The sequence below is a fragment of the Pan paniscus genome, chromosome 18, assembly GCF_029289425.2.
Source record: "Pan paniscus chromosome 18, NHGRI_mPanPan1-v2.0_pri, whole genome shotgun sequence".
In the NCBI taxonomy this organism is placed as follows: domain Eukaryota; kingdom Metazoa; phylum Chordata; class Mammalia; order Primates; family Hominidae; genus Pan; species Pan paniscus.
The window spans coordinates 26,559,745-26,581,467 of NC_073267.2; the positions used below are offsets into that span (position 1 = coordinate 26,559,745).

Here is a 21,723-nt window from a genome sequence, read left to right on the forward strand (position 1 = left end):
TTTCCTGATATATTTAATTTTATATTAAATATGCTTTTTAAGTGATAAATGGCAATTCTGATGCTCTGGGAACTGCAAAGTACTGGCTGGTTAGAACTCTGAGTGGAATAAGAGTAACTGGCTCTAGGTTAAGTCCAGAGATGGTTTCCTGGGACAGAAAGTGTGTTGGTGTTTGGTTATGGTTGTTGGGATATTGACGCGTGTCTGATTTCTGATTTTTTGCCTATTCTGGATTGGGGTAGTTCCCACATAAATGTTACTGAACTTCAAGTTTGTGTAAGAGTCAATTCTTCTGGCTACCTGTAACAAATAACAGGTATCTTTAAAAGTTTGATTGAGAATAGGCAGCAAACTAGAGATGGCCCAAAAAAACATTGGAACATTTGAAAAATTCTTGTTAGGTTATCTTGAGCTATTTCTAAGTCTAAATACTTCATGATCAGTTTGTGATTTGGACATCAAATGCTGAGTGTAATGCTTAGCCAATGTCACCTGAGACCTGTGTCCACTGAAGTTTTACCGAATGTGCTTAGGGTCAAAAGTAATTAAACTGAAGCCCTTTTTAGAGGGGCCCCTGCTTTGAACAATAGCAAATATATATTTGCCATTTTGGTAGTGAGTGTCTGCATTTGTGCAGTAAATGAGCTCATGAGTAAATTGAGGAGCAAATAGACTCATTTTTCTCCTCTTTCCCATCTTCCCATAGATGCAAGCCTCCCCTATCCAGCCCCATTCTAGAACTGCATTCAGAGGACACACTTCAGATGGGCAAGTATCAAGCTAATGCAAAATGGACTGTATCAGTATTTTTGCTTCCCACCCCCTTTTTGAAGATGGGGTTTGTGTTGGGGGTGTGTGTGTGTGTGTATGTGTGTGTTATACAATGTATTGTCAACTGAAGAATGACGAGGTTCATAAATTAGGAAAGGAGAGCTTGCTTTCTCAGGGTTGAGCCTGCAGGGTGGCCATTCTAACAGGCTGGGAAGCACAGCCTCCTGCTAGAAGTCAACAACAGACACTTTGAAGGAGGGGCAAAAGGAGGAGGAATTGATGCTCAGCCAGGTGGGTGAACATACATATTTAATAAGCTATAGGAGGAGTCATGAATATTTATGAAGGGCGAACTGTGTATGTGTGCAGTTGAGCTTCACATGCCATCACAGGTCCCATGTATAAAAAAATGGCAGTGTTAGCATGATCCAAGGGTGGAGGTTTTGGCCCTCTGACATCAAAAGGTGAAGCAGAGGACACAAAAACCCACATCTTTCGGAGACTGGCCAGAACCACTCCCTGTTCTGTGGTCTCATCAGGAAGGAATGCTGGTTGACCATTTCGAAGTGGCCAAAGAGAGGGGCAGCAGTCAGGCAGTTGGGTTGGATGACAGCAGCAGTAGTCTTTTGAAAGGGCTGGTTGCTGTTTAGCCCTTAGGGAAGAACGCCTACAGGCAGTTAGTGAGCAAGGGTTTTGAGAAGGCATCTGACCTCCCATCCTGACGTGGCCAAGAACTCAGTTTTCAAGGTCACTCTGGGGTCCCCTTGGTTCAGGTGGCTGGGGAGCTTAGAATTTTATTTTTAGTCTATAGTAGACTTTTGCCGATACATTTAAACTTGGGGTTACCATGAAGGAATTTTCAACGACTTTCTAAATGACTCTTTTTAGATGTCCTTAGGTCTCTAATCTTCAGTCTTTCTGTAAAGACCTTGAGTTAGTTGCCAACATTTCAAAAATAAACTTCTCATGAAAAATCTCAATTTCTAGCTTTTCTTGGAAAGAACTAGAAGACGTGGTAACATTAGGCCATGTAATGTTACCACGATTTCTACATGGGAACAATTAAATAGTGGCTGCCTCAGTTAGAGGAGTTGCCCATCCTCCAGTTCTGTCCCCACGACTCTCTGGTATCTTACAGTTGATCTGCTTCACTCAATTCTGTTACCTGTTTGGCCCTGGCAGTCAATTTTCTCCGTTTTTTCCCTCAACTTTTAATTATGACTGTGTCTTAACAATGCTTTTCTCATTTCTGAGCCTTTCAAATTATGGGTCAGTCTCTACCATAGTCTTCCTTTGTTTTCAGTTTTTGTCTGAGAGAAGTTAAAGGGGTTTATTAGTAATTCAGGTCAGAGATCGTGCAGAGAGGACAGCCTTCACCAGTAGTCAGCACAGGTAACACCGTGGGCATCAGGTGACTAGATGAGCCAGGTTTATTACAACAAGCAGGGACATGAGAGGAGGGAAAGTGTTCTCTGAGGCGGGGGTGGCAAGGAGTCTAGGCTTTTTCTAGCCCGCTCCCCCAGATTCTTCCAACCTCTACCCATTACCCAGTTCCAAATCTGCTTCCACATTTTCAGGTACTTAACAGCCACAGCCCTTCTTCTCAGCTTCTCAGTACCAGTTTTCTGGTTTAGCTTGTTTTGTGCTTCTATAACAGAATACCTGGGACTGGGTACTTTATAAAAAGAACAGAGACTTAGTACAGTTCTGGAAGCTGAGAAGTTTGAGGTTGAGGGGCCCACATCTGGCAAGGGCCTTCTTGCCGTGTCATCCCATGGAGGAAGGTAGAAAGGCAAGAGAGCATGACTGTGTGAGAGAGAGGTGAAGGGGTGCAGACTCAGAACACACTCCCAATCCCAATCCCAAGCGAGTGGCATTAATTCATTCATTGGGACTGAATCACCTCTTAAAGGTCCTACCTTTCAACACTGTTGCATGGGGGATTAAATTTCCAACACACGAACTTCAGAGGGACACATTCAAACCATAACACCCTAACACTGGGTATATTGTGATTTAAAAAATTTTCTACCAGTCTGGCCAGGTGTGGTGGCTCACGCCTGTAATCCCAGCATTTTGGGAGGCCGAGGCGGGTGGATCACCTGAGGTCAGGGGTTCGAGACCAGCCTGGCCAACATGATGAAACCCCATCTCTACTAAAAATACAAAACTTAGCTGGGTGTGGTGGCGGGCGCCTGTAATCCCAGCTATTTGGGAAGCTAAGGCAGGAGACTCTCTTGAACCTGGGAGGCGGAGGTTGCAGTGAGCCGAGATCATGCCGCTGCACTCCAGACTGAGTGACAGCATGAGATGAGAGTCTATCCAAAAGAAAAAATTTCTACCAGTCTGGTAGGCCAAAATGATGCCCTGTTATTTTATTTTGTTTTATTTTTTGAGATGGAGTCTCCCTCTGTCACCCAGGCTGGAGTGCAGTGGCTCAATCTCTGCTCACTGCAACCTCTGCCTCCTGGGTTCAAGCGATTCTCCTGCCTCAGTCTCCCAAACAGCTGGAATTACAGGCACGCGCCACCACGCCTGGCTAATTTTTTTTTGTATTTTTAGTAGAGACAGGGTTTCAGCATGTTGGTCAGGCTGGTCTCGAACTGCTAACCTCGTGATCCTCTGCCTCGGCCTCCCAAAGTGCTGGGATTACAGGCGTGAGCCACTGGGCCTGGCCGATGCCGTATTATTTAAAAAAAATTATGTAACTTTGAATGCTAGTGAGATGGAGCATCTTTCCTTCGTTTTATTGGACTTTGGGACCTCTTGTAAATTTTTTCATTTCCTTTTTCCATTAGTTTGTAGTTTCTTTCCTTTTCAGTTTATAGGAACGCTTCATAACACATGGATGTGTTCTTTTTTTTTTTTTTTTTTGAGAGTCTTGCTCTGTCACCCAGGCTGGAGTGCAGTGGCGCGATCTCAGCTCACTGCAAGCTCCGCCTCCTGGGTTCATGCCATTCTCCTGCCTCAGCCTCCCAAGTAGCTGGGACTACAGGTGCCCGCCACCACGCCTGGCTAATTTTTTTTGTATTTTTAGTAGAGACGGGGTTTCACTGTGTTAGCCAGGATGGTCTCGATCTCCTGACCTCGTGATCCACTGGCCTCGGCCTCCCAAAGTGCTGGGATTATAGGTGTGAGCCACTGCACCCGGCCAGATGTGTTCTTTGATAAAGGTCTGTTGTCAACTTTTTTTAATTGAACTTTTTTCTCATTCTTTTACTTATCTTTTAACTTTGTGTCTCATCGGTAAATTTTTTACTCTGGTTGTTTATAGTTTTTGATTTTGCCATTGTGCTGAGAAAGGAGAATTTGAATAAAAATGAAATAAAAATGTGAATGAAAATTTGGGCGAACTGATACGTGATCTTAAAACTGACAAAAAATATTTGTTTAAAAATGACCTTGTTTTATCAAACCTACAAGGCTGTTGACAGTGAGAATCACCATTATTTCTTTATCAGTAAGAAAGAAAAAGTGCCGACACTTAAGCTGACACATCACCAACTGTTAGATGCATCCTGATTTCAGGAATGTTAAAATGTGAAAGGATGCATCTTAGAATTGATGATGTATTTTTTTAAGCTAAAGTCTGCCTAGGGTAAAAAATCAAAAGTGTACAAATGGGCACACAATGAAAAGTCAGAAGGTGTTTTTAAAAAGGAAGGCCGGGTGTGGTGTCTCACACCTGTAATCCCAGTGCTTCACAAGGCTGAGGTGGGAGCATTGCTGAGGGCACCTAGTGAGACCCTGTCACAAAAACATAAAAAAAAAACTAGCTGGGCATGGTGGTGCACGCCTATAGTCCTAGCTACTTGGGAGGCTGAGACAGGAGGATACCTTTAGCCCAGGAGTTGTAGGCTACAGAGAGCTGTGATTGCACCACAGCACTTCATTCTGGGTGACAGAGCATGACCCTTTCTCTCAAAAGAGTGAAAAAGGGAAATTGGGTTCTGTTACCTCCTTGCTTAAAACTCCCTATCGGATAGGACCCATGTTGTTCATTAGGCCTCTGCGTGCCTCCTGATTTTACTTTCTTTTTTTCTTTCTTTCTTTTTTTTTTTTTTTTTTTTGAGACAAGGTCTCACTCTGTTGTTGCTCAGGCTGGAGGACAGTGGTGCAATTGGTCACAGCTCACTGCAGCCTTGAACTCCTGGGCTCAAGTGATCCTCCTGCCACAGTCTCCCGAGTAGCTGGGACTACAGCTGTGTGCTGCCACACACAGATGATTTTAAATTTTTTGGGGAGAGACAGGGTCTCGCTATGTTGCTCAGGTTGGTCTCAAACTCCTGGGGTCAAACAATCCTCCCGCCTCGACCTCTCAGTGTTGGGATTAAGGGCGTGAGCCCCCGCACCTGCTCCTGATTTTCCCTTTGACCACAGTAACTATGATCTAGCCACACAGATATCTTACTGTTCTCTGACTGTGCCAAGAATGTTCTTCCCCTCAGTCCTTTTCATTTCCTCTCTCCTCTTTGCTTGATGGGCTCCTTCTCATCTGCTCAGCTGCCGCTTCCTCAGAGGGGCCCTCCCTGACTACGAGGTTAAAGACAGACCCCCTTCCTGCCGCCTTATGTCACACTCTTCTCTTTCAGTTTCCTCATGGTACTGACTGCTCCTTGATATATTCTTGATTACTCATTTATTTAATGATTCACTTTCTCCCTCTTCTGCCATGTAAGCTTCCTGAGAACAGGGACTGCTTCTGTCTTGTTTACCACTGTAATCCCTGCACCAAGAGCAGTGCCTAGTACACAGACAGTGTTGAATGAATACTCACGTGACTGCTTGAATGGATGAATGTGTTTGTGTTTTTGTAATCCGCTTCAACTCTGGTGAAATTAGGCAGAAAGAGAAAAGAACAGCAAGTGAAAGCACTTCAGAATGTGAACAGGATTTCAGTTGGGCCGTGAGGAGGAGACCCTACCTAGGGAACAGATGATCTCAGCCAGGGCACACTGAAGGAAGAGCTGGGAAGGCCAGTGTGGCTGGGGCTCGGGTGGCAGGAGGTGCGTGCTTCAAGATTGAGAAAGATCATAAAGCCGGCTGAGAATTTTGGACTCCATTCTAAAGGGAGTCAGAAGCCTGTTTCACATGCCCCACAATACCCTGAACTTCTCTGTAGAACTTACCACACTTGCCCTTGTTCTCTCTCTTTCCCACTGGATTTTAAGCCCCATGAGGGCAGGGACCATGTCTTCTTGTTCATCAGTTATTCCCAGGACTTGGCTCAGTACCCCATGAGTGTCAGTTGGGTAGTCAGACAAACTAATCCTCTGTACAGTCCGGAAATCTGTCTGAGGCTGTCTCCATTTTACCTTTTTTTTTTTTTTTTTTTTTTAAACTGAAGGATCCTAGGAAAATCTGTGAACCTAAAAGGTCACTTTGCAATGCTTATCAACAATGATAATTAGTTTGTCATAGAAGATACCATGAATGGGATTGATGGGGTTCACTACAGATCCAACACATCTCTCGAAATGCACCTGGCGGTGATGGAAGAGATTATTAGTCATATGATACACCAGCACTTGTGTGTGTGTGTGTGTATGTGTTTAACTACTGTGTTACATTGTGTAAGTCTTCAGTTTTCTCATGCCTTTTCACCTCATGACCTAATCACCTCTTAAAAGTGTTTAAGACTGGCTTGGTGGCTCACACCTGTAATCCCATTACTCTGGGAGGCAGAGGCAGGAGGATCCCTTGAGCCCAAGAGTTCAAGACCAGCCTGGGCAACATAAGGAGACCCGCCCACCCCCCATCTATACAAATAATAAAAAAAAATTAGCCAGGCATGGTGGTGCACGTCTGTGGTCCCAGCTACACAGGAAGCTGAGGCAGCCTGGGGGGTCGAGGCTGTAATGAGCCATGATCGTGCCACCGCACTGCAACCTGGGTGATACAGTGCAACGCTGTCTCAAAAAACAACAACAACAACAGTAAAAAAAAAAAACTGATTAGGACAATAAAGTATATAAACTTAATGAGGCAGATAATTAAAGCTTGTATCCATTAGCTTCTGCGCTGTAACAAACTGCTGCAAAGCATGTGGCTTAAAACAACAACCATCTGTTTAGCTCACAATTCTTTGGGTTGGGTTCATTCAGGTGGAACTTCTCAGCTGGGCTCATTCCAGCACCTGCCTGGATTTAATCACTTGTGCTCATCTTCACAGAAGACCTCTGCTGTGTAGCAGGCATTGGGCTAGGCCAGGGGGTCCCCACCTTTCTTGCTTCCCAGTAATTTGTCTCAGTAATGTTTTCATAGTACCCCTGAGCCAAAAAACACACTCAGCAGTTCTTTTTAATTAGTTGGGTTTAAACAGCTGAAGTATTTATGTCCTAACAACTTATTAGTCATTTGAAAAAAAAGTACACATAAAATGAAATACCATTTTTACTTCATTCTTAAACACCCAGAATTGCTTCCTGAGATGCTTGCCCTGTAGGGCACTTTACAGCTTCACCTTGGAATCAGATTGGACACCACCCCTGTGTTCCACATTCACATTGGCACAATACTTGCTTTTTTCTTTTTTTGAGACAGAGTCTTGCTCTGATTTGTCACCCAGGCTGGAGTGCAGTGGCACACTCTCAGCTCATTGCAACCTCCGCCTCCTGGGTTCAAGCAATTCCCATGCCTCAGCCTCTCAAGTAGCTGGCATTACAGGTGTGCACCACCACGCCTGGCTAATTTTGTATTTTTAGTAGAGATTCTGGCCAGGCTGGTCTCGAACTGGCCTTCAGCAATTCGCCTGTCTTGGCCTCCCAAAGTGCTGGGATTCCAGGCATAAGCCACTGCGCCCGGCCGGTCTGTTTCTTTAGAAAGTTCTTTAAGTATCACACAAAATGATTTCAGTTGCCTTACATTTTTCTCTCACGAAATAGGATGTAGGAAAAGAAGGGATTGTAGATCTCATTTTGGCAACCAAGTTATCTTTCCCACCAGCTCTCAGAAGCATTCCAGACAGATAAGGATTTTTCTGTTCTCATGGCCTCTTGCCAGTGCTAGATTTTATACAAATGGCTTTATTTTCCCAGAATTATAAAACCCCTTTGAAACTTGCTCTGAGCCTGTCCTCCACAAATACATTCAGTTCCCTACAAAATAATGATAAAGCATCCTTCAAGGACAGATAATGGACCTGTTATTTCCCCACAGCTTGAGTAGCCCCTGACTTAAGAAGAGCAACTGAATCATGGGATGCTGGTGTGAGTTACTCAAGTCATCAAATTCTATCATTCAAAGGGATCTCAAGGTCGTCTTGTCCAGTGCTTCCCATGTGGTATACCAGTATGCCACCACATACGGCTGGGCCACTGCAGAGTGGCGGGTGAGCCTCAAGTCACTGACTCCCTTCAGCTCAGATGTACCTTGTGTACAACTTATAAGAATAATCATGATGATGTGTGATTTTTGCTTTACATGCTAATGTTAGATCCTAATGTGAGTAAGAGAGATCTCCCCTGAACTACATGGTACTAGACTTCATGTGTTAATATTCTGGTGTATTATTTGTTGTTGTTTGGCCAGGGATGGAAAAACTCATTCCAAATGTGCTTATTATTAATATATTTGTTATTTGCAAGAAGTTACACAGGCATTTTGGAATTATTTTCATAATAGGGTAGGCAACTACCTTCATATTCTTTTATTTTGTAGAGACAAGATCTTTGCTCTGTTGCCCAGGCTGGAGTGCAGAGGCACGATCATAGCTCACTGCAGCCTTGAGCTCCTGGGCTCAAGCCATCACACCTCAGCCTCCGGAGTAGCTGGGACTACAGGCATATGCCACCACACCTAGCTAATTTTTTAAGTTTTTTTGTACAGACAGTCTTGCTGTGTTGCCCAGGGTGGTCTTGAACTCCTCATTCAAGCCATCCTCCTGCTTGGGCCTCCCAAGTTGTTGGGATTATAGGCGTGAGCCACCGCACCCAGCTACATGCCATATTCTTTATATTACTTTCCTGACTCGTGACACCCTGGGGCCAACTTTGGGTTCCCTGCTTGCCCTTTATTGCTTTCCTGACATCTAGCAGGCTCTTAGGAGGTGTTTCTTTAGCTTATGGTGTGTAGCCATATGTATTTGAATCAGCCAAGTGGAGTTATCAAGATAATAAATGAGAACCTACTTACATGTTATAGGTTAGCCTTTTCAGCTTTTTTGCTGAAGTTCTCAGAGCCAAGAGAACCTGAATTATTAGCAGTAGTATGGGTAGCTGTTGATGTTTCAGCTCCTGCAATGGTTTGTACCCTCAAGGAAGTTGAGTGAATAATGTCTGGAAGTTGAGTGAATAATAAAATCAAGCAATTTTCTTTCTTTAAAAAAAAATTTGTTAACTTTTTTTTTTTTTTTTTAACTGAGATGGAGCCTCACTCTGTCGCCCAGGCTGGAGTGCAGTGGCATGATCTCGGCTCACTGCAACCTCTGCTTCCCAGGTTCAAGCCTCGAGAGTAGCTGGGATTACAGGCATGCGCCACCACACCCAGCTAATTTTTGTATTTTTAGTAGAGACGGGGTTTTACCATGTTGGCCAGGATGGTCTCGATCTCCTGACCTTGTGATCCACCCATCTTGGCCTCCCAAAGTGTTGGGATTACAAGCGTGAGCCACCGTGCCCAGCCAATAGAAATGTAAATTTCTGCTAGTGAAAGATGTAGTGAATGAGAAATTTGGGGTGGAGCCTATCAATCTGTGGTTTAACAAGCCACCCGGTTGATTCTGATGACCGCTGAAGCCTGAGAATCACTATAGATAACCATTTCATCCCACCTCTGCTGGAGTCTTTCAAAGCAAATGCTGTCATTTTATTTGTAAATACATTAGTACATAAACTGTCTTTTTAAAAACATAACACAAATTGGCGTAACATTTAGAGAGCAGCCTGCTAATGGGTCCCCATATTTAAATAGGCTTACCCTCTGATCTCTTAATTCCACTCATACTATCTACTTTAAAGAAATAACTGGACAGATGCTTCATGATGTCTATACAAGGGTGCTTAAATGCCTAGATGGGGAAAACTTAGAAATACCACGTCTCATAGTGAGGGATTGGCTAAGTAAGTTATGTTTTATCCAGTCAGTGGAATGCTATGAAATCATTATACGGAAGGATGTCCCTGATGCTGTTGTTACGTAGGAAAAGCAGTTTTCAAACCACATATTGGGTGGTCCCATTTTCTTTTCTCTATTCAGGATGTGTGTATGTGTGTGCGCACCATGTGCATGAGAGGGGATGTGTTTTTGTTGTGTATAATAACTTAAGCACATAGGACAAAAGGCTGAAATGTTACACACCAAAACACGAATAGTTATCTTTGGAAGATATGATTTTGGTTAATTTTTACCCTCCTCTTACGTATTTTTTTTTTTAACAATGATGCATGTATTTTTATAGTAAGGAAAAACCATAAGGCTACTATAACTTTGGAAAAGACATATTCATTAAAATTATAGCCTCTGATTGCATTTGCAGATGGACACATACTGGATTCAAAGAGATATGCCGTTATTGGAGCAGATCTCCGAGACCTGTCTGAACTGGAAGAGAAGCTAAAGAAATGTAACATGAATACACAGTGAGATTTTTTTTTTAAACCTCTTCTGCATTTGTGATTTTATGCTAATTATGAGATAAGGCCAGTCGGAAGTACAGCATGATATTCATGTTCCATTTTTTATTCTTTAAGAGTTTTATCATTTCATTGCTACCTAGTTTTCTGAAAAAAATTCTTTTTTTTTTTTTTTGAGGTGGAGTTTTGCTCTTGTTGCCCAGGCTGAGTGCAATGGCGCAATCTCAGCTCACTGCAACCTCCACTTCCCAGGTTCAAGTGATTCTCCTGCCCTCAGCCTCTCGAGTAGCTGGGATTACAGGCATGCGCCACCATGCCTGGCTAAGTTTGTATTTTTAGTAGAGATGGGGTTTCTCCATGTAGTCAGGCTGGTCTCAAACTCCCGACCTCAGGTGATCCGCCTGCCTTGGCCTCCCAAAGTGCTGGGTAGTTTTCTGAAATTTTTTAAGCAATACTGTTCAAGTCTGTTTCTACATCAGAATCACCTGTGTTACTTTGTAAAAATACTAGTGCCTAATTTCATATAAAAGTTTGAGAGAAGATAATTTATGGATAGAAACATATTTGTAACATATAAAGAAAAGATTAGCATCCAGAATATATAAAGAACAACTACTATTAAAAAAAAAAAAAACCTCAGAAAAATGGGCAAAATATAGATTACCAGGCAGCTCAAAGAAGAAACTGAATATCATATGAAACAGGTATTGGGCATCAGTGATAATCAGATGAAATTCTATTTTACTGTCACCAAGTTGGCAAAAATGTAACAGCTGACAATATCAAGTGTTGACAAGGATGTGGGGGATAGGGAATGATAATGCCACTGCTGGAAGTGAACTTGGTACAATTACTGTGAGGAGCAATCTGAAAGTATCTAGTAACATTGTAAGTATGTGTACCATACATAGCAGTTCCACTTTCGTGGGTGTCTCCTTGAGAAGATCTTGCATATATGCATAAGGAGGATGTTCATTGTAGTTCATGAGTCTGGGAACTGAGTCCAGCTGCACAGGTTTGAATCCTGACAGGAATATGCACTAGACCATGACTTTGGATAACTTACTTCACTTCTCTGCATCTGTTTCCTCTTCTGAAAAATGTGAATTATAGGCTGGGCGTGGTGCCTCATGCCTGTAATCTCAGCACTTTGGGAGGCCGAGGTGGGCAGATCACCTGAGGTCAGGAGTTCGAGACCAGCCTGGCCAGCATATTGAAGCCCCGTCTCTACTAAAAATACAAAAAATTAGCTGGGCGTGGTGGTGGGCGCCTGTACCCCAGCTACTCAGGAGGCTGAGGCAGGAGAATCACTTGAACCCAGGAGGCAGAGGTTGCAGTGAGCCAAGATCATGACATCGAACTGCAGCCTGGACAACAGAGCAAGACTCCATCTCAAAAAAAAAAAAAAAAAAAGAAAAAGAAAAATGTGAAAATGTGAATACTAATACAACCCACCTGTAAGTGTTAGCAGTTAAAGATGCTGAAATCTCTGAGAAATGCTATTCATTTCTGTAGTTTTAATTGTTGCTGATGATTTTGATGGTTCCTCGAAGAGAAGATAAAAATAATTCCTAATCCCAATACTTAGAGATAACCACCTTAAAAGATTTTATCCCAAAATTTGTAAATATATGTTTTTCTTTAAAATGTGATTATGCTATGCGTATAATTTTGGAACTTTTTGTTTGTTTGGAGACAAGGTCTTACTCTGTCACCCAGGCTGGAGTGCAGTGGCGTGATCTGTGCTTACTGCAGCATGAATCTCCGAGGCTCAAGTGATCTTCCCACCTCAGCTTCCTGAGTAGCTGGGACCACAGCAGTGCACCACCACCCCCATTTAATTTTTGTAGAGACAAGGTTTCACCATATTGCCCAGGCTTGTTTTGAACTCGTGAGCCCAAGCGATCTAACTGCCTTGGCCTCCCAAAGTGTTGGAATTAACAGGCGTGAGCCATTGCACCCAGCCAGTTTTGGAACTTTTAAAAGAATCGGTCGGGCGCGGTGGCTCACGCCTGTAATCCCAGCACTTTGGGAGGCCAAGATGGGCGGATCACGAGGTCAAGAGATTGAGACCAGCCTGGCCAACATGGGGAAACCCCGTCTCTACTACAAATACAAAAATTAGGTGGGTGTGGTGGTGTGTGCCTGTAGTCCCAGCTACTCGGGAGGCCAAGGCAGGGGAACTGCTTGAACCCAGGAGGCAGAAGTTGCAGTGAGCTGAGATCGTGCCACTCCACTCCAGCCTGGTGACAGAATGAGACTGTCTCAAAAAAAAAAAAAAAAAAAAGAATCTAATATATATGTGTATATGTACACATACAATCATTCATTTGTCTATTCACTCATTTAGCAAATAATCGAGATTCTGTCAAGTACAGGTACTCACTATGAACAAAACAGCTTACACATTATCGTGTAAGGAAAAGAAATATTAAATAGCTAATGACATTCGACTGTTTCATTACTCTTGGGGTATCTGCTTTGAAGAAGTGCAGGGAAGCATCTGATAGGCCACTTGAATCTGGGGACCATGGATAGCTTTTGTGTCAATAAATACAGTCCCTGAAACATCATACTTATGAGCTGCATAGCAGTTCATTGCGTAGGGCATACCATGTTCTTTTCAACCAGTTTCTTGTTGGGCTTAGCTGGGTGTTCTGCAGTTTGGGCTGGGCTTAGCTGGATGTTCTTCTGCAGTTTGGGTTGGCCTTACTTAGCTGGAGGTTCTTCTGCAGTTTGGACAGGGCTTAGCTGGATGGTTCTGCTTGTGGTTGGGTTTAGCTGATATTCTGGAGTTCAGTCAGGTGGACAGTGGGCAGGCCAGCTAGGGTCTGGCTGGCTGTCAGTTGGGATGCCTTCTTCTCTTCCACAGGTCTTCTCCCCCTATAGCAGGCTAGCTTGGGTTCCTTCACACAGTGGTTTCAGTTTTCCAAGTGCAGCAAGAGAGCAAGCACCAATGTGCAAGTGACTTTAAAGCTTCTGCTTGCATCATGTTTGCTACTGTCCTGTTGACCAAAGCAAAAGTTTCATGACCAGCCTAGATTCCAGGGGTAGAAGAATAAACACCTCTCAAATGGGGGAAGCTGCATTGTTATGTTGGCGTGGTGTGAGTGCACAGCAGGGGAGAACTTGAAACCATTTTTACAATCCACCACACATGCTCAACATGTTTTCATTGCCACACAAATCATTGCTCACTGCTCACCTTTTCACAGTAGAAAGCTCGGATTGTGATGGTAATCCACATGTATTCCTGTCCTGACTGGGGCTGTGCTTGCTCAGGCCTTCTGAGTTCCCTGGGGCAGGGACCGCCCCACCAATACTGCAACATGTGTACAATTAGAGGGTCCTGACTTGATGATAACAAATTTATGTGCCTTTTTTTCTTCTCTTTAAGATTGCCAACACTCCTGATAGCTGAATGTGTGCTGGTTTACATGACTCCAGAGCAGTCCGCAAACCTCCTGAAGTGGGCAGCCAACAGTTTTGAGAGAGCCATGTTCATAAACTACGAACAGGTAAAAGGAAGCACAGGAGAACTGGATTCCATACAGGATCGCCGTGGTGGCTTCCCTCTCCCAGCACCCTTAGGATAACTTCCCTTATCCTTTTCCTTCTGCCTCCAGCCTCTCACATATCTCCTTTATTCACCAACCAGCAATCTTAGTACTCCTGACCTCTTGACCTCCTGCAGACTTTTAGCCAGTTATTAGAACTTCTGTCTTAGCCTTTACAAAAGATTTTCAAGTTCTTATTTTTATCATTACATGTACCATGGAGTCATAGAACATGAGGAAGGGGATTTTAGCTACCAGCATTTCGGGGTAGCAACTCAGATGCTGTCAGGGACAGGCAGGTGGGGTCAGTGGAGGAAGTCAGCCGGTGTAATAGTGTAGGGTTTGGGGACTGTGGTGAAACGGAGCACCTACGTCCCATCTCACAGGAGTGGCCACTGCCCATTTACAGCCAGTTGTTATCATGTAGGCATGTGAGCCTAGAGCTGCCAGAACTCCTGATTTTTGAAAGAAGTTGGAAATTCAGGATTTTAATGTAAAATATTCTAATTTCTAAAATTACCATGTATGATTTACCAGCTGCCTGTTTACTTCTTCTGATTTATTGCAGAAAAAGTTCTGCTTTAGAGCTTTGGAATAGCTTGGGTTGAATCCTGGCCCTGGCTTGTGCTCTCAGCTATGTGACCTTAGGCAGCACAGCTTAGTGATTGGGAGTCCATTCTCTGGAGGTGGGCGTTCCTGCTGTGTGACCTGGGCAAGTTACATAACCCCTCTGTGCCTGTTTCTTTCTTTCTTTTCTTTTTTTTTTTTTTTTCTTTTTGAGCCAGAGTTTCACTCTTATTGCCCAGGCTGGAGTGCAACAGCACACTCTCGGCTCACTGCAACCTGCGCCTCCTGGGTTCAAGCGATTCTCCTGCCTCAGCCTTCCAAGTAGCTGGGATCACAGGCGTGCACCATCACACCCAGCTAATTTTGTATTTTTAGTAGAGATGGGGTTTCACCATTTTGGCCAGGCTGGTCTCGAACTCATGACCTCAAGTGATCTGCCCGTCTCGGCCACCCAAAGTGCTGGGATTACAGGCATGAGCCACCATGCCCGGCTGACCCTCTGTGCCTGTTTCTTCATCTGAAAATAATAGTCCCTACTTCATAGCATTGTTGTGAGATATAAATGAGTTAATGTATTCAAAAGCACTGACAGTGTTGCCCAACTGTAAGTAAGCATCAGCTATTTTTTGTTCTCTCTGAGCCCCAGTTCTTTGTTTTGAACTGGGTGGGTGCGGTGGCTCACGCCTGTGATCCCAGCACTTTAGGGAGGCCGAGGAGGGCAGATCTCCTGAGGTCAGGAGTTTTGAGAGCAGACTGGCCAACATGGTGAAACCCTGTCTCTACAAAAAATACAAAAATTAGCCAGGCATGGTGGCGGACGCCTATAATCCCAGCTACTTGGGAGGCTGAGGCAGGAGAATCGCTTGAACCAGGGAGGCGGACGTTGCAGTGAGCCGAGACTGCACCACTACACTCCAGCCTGAGTGACCGAGCGAGACGCCATCTCAAAAAAAAAAAAAAAAAAAGAAAGAAATACCCACTCTCCAGATTATTATGGGGATTCCTGAGATGATGGTCAGTGGCTTATCACATCATAAGCACTGATACATGCTCACTATTTTTATTGTTTATTGCTTTTTATTTATTTGTTTGTTTGAGATAGGGTCTCACTGTATCACCCAGGCTGGAGTGCATTGGTGGGGATGATGGCTTACTGCAACCTCGACCACGGGCTCAGATGATCCTGCCAGGTCATCCTCCCAAGTAGCTGGGATCACAGGTGCACACCACCATGCCCAGCTAATTTTTAAATTTTTTTTGTAGGGACAGGGTTTCGCCATGTTGCCCAGGTTGGTCAGTTTTATTTTTTAAATCTCCTTTTCTTTTTTATTTTATCACACATAAGAGCCATCAGGGGACTTGCCCAGTGTCACGTAATTATGGACAGATCTAGGGCTAGCCCTTGGTCTCTCAGCCTCCTCCCCAGGTCCTTTCCTGCCCAGGTTCCTGTGTAGATGGTTCTCGATTGGTTGATTTTGCATCCTTCCCTCTCTTTAATTGGGAGCGCTCCTCAGACTCTGTCTTGCATCCTGATGGATGGATGTAATGGAAGCTGGCCTCACTGGTCTTTTCTTTTGATGTGAATAAATCCTGGAGACCCATCTTTGCTTTCAGGATAACCACATCTGGGGAAGCATTCCACTGTCCATACTCCACATGTTTTGGATTTGTACTGCTGCTTTCACTTTCCTTAGTTTGTGTATTCTTTTGTTGAACAAGTGTTTATTCAACATCATATGAGAGATGATGGATTCAGTGAATTCTGACCAGAGATCTTGTCACTTTGGAGCAAGCCTGGGAATGTGCCAGTTTTCAAAATGTTGTCCATAGCTGTTCCTAGACTGGTTCTGCTCCCACCCACCACCCTCACCTGGTGAATAATGAACATTTAAGTTAATTCAGTGGTTTCCTAACAAACGCAAAATGACCAGCACCCTCACAAACCATGTATTAATTGCTGACATGCTTTACATTGTTTGCTTTTCCTTTTTTTTGGTCTTTTTTTTTTTTAGAGACAGGGTCTCGTTCTGTCGCCCAGGCTGGAGTGCAGTGGTGCCGTTATAGCTCACTGCAGTCTTGAGCTCCCAGGTTCAAGTGATCCTCCCACCTTAGTCTCCCATTAGTTAGGACTGTAGGTGCACACCACCACTCTTGACTTTATTTTTTTGGTAGAGACAGGGTCTTGCTATGTTGTCCGGGCTGGTCTCAAACTCCTGGCCTCAAGCAGTTCTCCAACCCCAGTCTCCCAAAGCCCTGGGACTACAGGCATCAGCCACCATGCTCAGCTTGTTGCCTAATTAGTAGTTTAAGATGACAAAGCTACATGGATGATAATAATTTCAATAATAATTCTAAAGCAGTGGTAGCAAATTCTTAGATTTTGCTTACTATATAGCAGGGACTATTCTATGAATTTTACATATATTAACTTATTTATTTATTTATTTATTTATTTATGTTTTGAGATGGAGTCTTACTCTGTCACCCAGGCTGGAGTGCAGTGGCACGATCTTGGCTCATTGCAACCTCCACCTCCCAGGTTCAAGAGATTCTCCTGCCTCAGCCTCCTGAGTAACTGGGATTACAGGCGTGTGCCACTATTCCTAGCTAATTTTGTATTTTTAATAGAGACAGGGTTTCACCATGTTGGCCAGGCTGGTCTCAAACTCCTGACCTCAAGTGATCCGCCCGCCTCGGCCTCCCAAAGTGCTGGGATTATAGGCGTGAGCTACCTCACCCAGCCTTTTTTTTTTTGAGACAGAGTCTCGCTCTGTCATCCAGGCTGGAGTGCAGTTGCGCAATCGCAGCCTCTGCCTCCTGGGTTCAAGTGATTCTCCCGCCTCAGCCTCCTGAGTAGCTGGGATAACAGGCACGTGCCACCGCGCCTGGCTGATTTTTGTATTTTTAGTGGGGATGGAGTTTCACCATGTTGGCCAGGCTGGTATTGAATTCCTGGCCTCAAGTGATCCACCCGCCTCAGCCTCCCAAAGTGTTGAGATTACAGACATGGCCACCATGCCTGGCCTAAAGTGAGTTTTTGAAAAAGCAATAGTGTATATACTATAATGGTGTACACTAATATTGTTTCCTGGCCTTTTTCATATATAATTTTGGGTTTTTTAGATTAGTTTTTGTAATTTAAAAAGTAATACCACATGTAGAGTACAAAAATTAAAAATAGAACAGGGTAGACAAGGAAAAGTAAATCTCTCTCCTGCCCCAGACTTTGGTCCTCTAATCTGGGAAGCAAGGCTGCCACATTCCAGAATTTTTCTATGTACATAGAGAGATTCTTTTTTTCCTTGAAGACAGATGGGCTCATACTATCCATATTCCTCTGTACTTCACTTTTCAAGAGTTTACCCTAGAGGTCATTTCATGTCTGTCTATGTCTTCTCTGTTTTCATGGCTATATATAATTTCATTATACAAACATGCCAGGAGTTATTTCCAGATTCTTCCTATTATACCTAATGCTGTGGTAAACATTCTTGCATCTTAGCCATGTGGGAGTGTGTCTGTAGGATAGATTGCTTTTGGTGGAATTGGTGGATCACAAGTTGATGCTCATCCTGCCCAGTTTCCCTTCCAGGGCTACCCAAGTTTATGCTCCCGCCAGCACCGTGCTGGTGCCCGCCCCTCAGTCCTTTTCCTATGCTGGGTGTGCGTCATCAAGCGTCAGCCTCGGCTGCTTAAAAATAGGATGAATGATGTTTTATTTTGCATATTTAGGAAACCCTTAGAGTAATATCTTACCTTCTCTTTCCCTCCTAGGTGAACATGGGTGATCGGTTTGGGCAGATCATGATTGAAAACCTGCGGAGACGCCAGTGTGACCTGGCGGGAGTGGAGACCTGCAAGTCATTAGAGTCACAGGTCAGAGAGCAGGGACTGGGATATCCATTTGGACCCTTAGTCAACCAAGATATATAAAGGTCTTTCTTTGCAGATATGATCATGGAGAAGCCCTGTTCAGTGCCTGCCAGCACAGGCTGCTGAGCCTCCATGTGGGCCGCTAGTTCATGATGCTGGGAAGACCAAGTCCTGCTTCACCATCACATTTCCTACACCCTATTATTTTGACTTTGTATTACGCAAATTTTCAAACAAACATAAAGGTAGAGGGAATGGTAAAATAAACACACACGTCTCATCACCTAACTTCAGTATTTCTTATATTATCAGTGATATTTCCTATATTCCCCCACAATTTTTTTGTAGATGTTGGAATGTTTTCAGGCAAATCCCAGACAGCACATGATTTCACCCTTAAATACACATGTGAATCACCTTCCAATAAGGACTTTCTTCTCCCAGGATGATGATAATACCATTTCACAGATCATACAAGTTGACAACTCCTTCATAGCATTTAATGCCCAGTTCATGTTCAGTTTCCCCAGTTGTTTAAAAAACCTTTTTTTTATAGTTGATGTGTTTGAATCAGGATTTAAACATTGTCCACACTTTGCAGATGATTGATATGTCCCTTAAACCTCTTTGACTCTATGTTAATGCCCCTCCCTTTACAAAAGTCATTTATTTTTTCTCATAACACCTCCCACCCCGCCCCCATATAAATAGGTTCATTTTTTTGGGCGGGCGCGGTGGCTCACACCTATAATCCCAGCACTTTGGGATGCTGAGGCGGGCGGATCACCTGAGTTCAGGAGTTCGACACTAGCCTGGCCAACATGGTGAAACCCCATCTCTACTAAAAATACAAAAATTAGCCGGGTGTGGTGGTGCACACCTGTAATCCCAGCTACTTGGGAGACTGAGGCAGGAGATTTGCTTGAACCTGGGAGATGGAGGTTGCAGTGAGCCAAAATCAAACTACTGTACTCCGGCCTGGGCAACAGAGTGAGCCTCCGTCTCAAAAAAAAGTTAAATAAATAAATAGGTTCATTTTTACATATCTTTTGTCACATAACAATTAGAGTGCTTTAAAAAACTGTCACTCATAGAAAAGTTCTTCCTTTATTTCTCTTTGGAAGTACTTTAGTGAACTTCCCCCCATTATAACAATGCTTGTTCACTATGGAAAGTTGGAAAGTTAAAAGAAGGTATTAGGGTCTAGGATGGGCTTTTGAGAAAGGAGTCGTCTCAGAGGAGGTCTGGTGTGCTTAAGAGCATTTCAGTACCAGGCACACTGGTTCACACCTCTCATCCCAGCACCTTGGGCGGCAGAGCGGGGAGGATCGCTTGAGCCCGGTGGGTCAAGGCTGCAGTGAGCTGTGATCACACCACTGCACTTCAGCCTGGGCAACAGAATGAGACCTTGTCTCTTTAAAACAAAATAGTGTCTTAGATTTGTAAGCCGGTGCCTGGTAGTTCTCTAGTTCTCCATTTCTCTTCGTTGCACATTTTAGAAAGAACGGCTCCTGTCGAATGGGTGGGAAACAGCATCGGCCGTCGACATGATGGAGTTGTACAACAGGTTACCTCGAGCTGAAGTGAGCAGGTATGGGGTTGGCGAGCGTCAGCTTGATGGGCATTTGTTGTGAACTCAAGGCATGATTGCCTGTATTCTTTCATGCAGAAAAACAGAACAATATGTGGAGATTTCATTAAAAAACAAAAAACAAACAAATAAAAAACAAGGCCAGGCACGGTGGCTCACACCTGTAATCCCAGCACTTTGGGAGGCATAGGCGGGCAGATCACTTGAGGTCAGGTCAGGAGTTCAAGACCGGCCTGGCCAACATGGTGAAACCTCGTCTCTACTAAAAATACAAAAATTAGCCAGGCAGGGTGGTGCACATTTATAATGCCAACTACTTGGGAGGCTGAGCCGGGAGAATCACTTAAACCTGGCGGCGGGGGCAGAGGTTGCAGTGAACTGAGATCGTGCCGCTTCACTCCAGCCTGGGCAAAAGAGCAAAACTCTTGTCTCCAAAAATAAATAAAAATACAAAAATTAGCTGGGTGTGGTGGCACACATCTGTAATCCCAGCTACTAGGGAGGCTGAAGCAGGAGAATTACTTGAATCCAAGAGGCAGAGGTTGCAGTGAGCTGAGATGTGCAATTGTATCCAGCCTGTGCGACAGAGCAAGACTGCTTCTCAAACAAACAAACAAACAAAAAAAACCCCCAAAAAACAAGACCCTAACTAGACCTATTTTGAAACAAGTTAAACACTGATAGCAGCTTGAAAGTAACTCATTAGCTATTAGCTGAGATAGGGCTTATGCCCAAACTGATTATTTTAGTGAAAACAAGCAATGACACCTGGAAAACTCCCAGAGCAACCTTGGCAGTGGAAATTTTACGTAATCCCTGCTTTGGAGAGGGAGGAAAACGACGTTGTTCAAGGACGTATAAGGGGCTGGCGGGTTTTTAAATGGACTTTTCTCCCCATTATAAAGGAAATCTATGCTTGTTGTTCTAAAAAGTTCCTCAAGCATTCTAAAGTGCATGAAGTATAAAGTAGTTGTCCGTTCTGTAGTCACACCTGGGAGGTAGCAGTTCTTAACATATTGGGGAATATTCTTTTCCTAGATAGATAGATAAATATTTATTGATACATAGATTTCTATTTTTTGAATCTGTGGATTCATACTACACATACTGGTCTGTAAACCACCATCCTTTTTGAAAACAATAGATTGTATTTGCCTTTACATATCAAAATATTGAGGGTTGCCGTATCCCATTTAAGGGTACATAGGGCCAGGTGCGGTGGCTCACACCTGTAATCCCAGCACTTTGGGAGCCCAAGGCAGGTGGATCACCTGAGGTTAGGAGTTCGATACCAGCCTGGCCAACATGGTGAAACCCTGTCTCTACTAAAAATACAAAAAATTAGCTGGGCATGGTGGCGGGCGCCTGTAATCCCAGTTACTTGGGAGGCTGAGGCAGGAGAATTGCTTGAACCTGGGAGGCGGAGGTTGCAGTGAGCCGAGGTAGCACCATTGTACTCTGGCCTGGGCAACAAGAGCGAAACTCTGTCTCAAAAAAAAAAAAAAAAAACAGGGTACATAGTATTTATATTGATTTACGCAGATACAGTATATTGATGATAATTTTTAAGTAATTAAAAATGTCTGTAGCTGGGCATTTAGTTGCGGTGTCTTGTTTATTCATCATGTTTTCATTTGCCTGTTATAAACAACACTGGAGAGAACATCACCAACGTGCATCTGTGTACAGCGCTAGTGCGCACTTCAGCTCTTTTTTTTGTAATCACTCTGTGCTTCCTGATTCATGCTTCCTTCTTGCCTTTGGAGACCTAAGATCAATAGCCTTTGGTCTC

General features: G+C 43.8%; 1 protein-coding gene across 3 annotated transcripts in view; it reads left to right on the forward strand.

Moving 5' to 3' along the window:
• Positions 1-21,723, forward strand: part of LCMT1 (leucine carboxyl methyltransferase 1) — a 65,853-nt gene that overhangs the window by 38,506 nt on the left and 5,624 nt on the right. For 2 of the 3 annotated variants that reach the window (XM_003813690.5, XM_008966262.5), the window contains 5 exons: positions 707-768; positions 10,247-10,349; positions 13,741-13,861; positions 18,242-18,343; positions 19,840-19,931. In XM_003813690.5, the coding sequence (XP_003813738.2) occupies positions 707-768; positions 10,247-10,349; positions 13,741-13,861; positions 18,242-18,343; positions 19,840-19,931 (480 nt within the window). The remainder of the gene's footprint in view (positions 1-706; positions 769-10,246; positions 10,350-13,740; positions 13,862-18,241; positions 18,344-19,839; positions 19,932-21,723) is intronic. The other variant, XM_003813691.5, reaches the window with a different exon arrangement.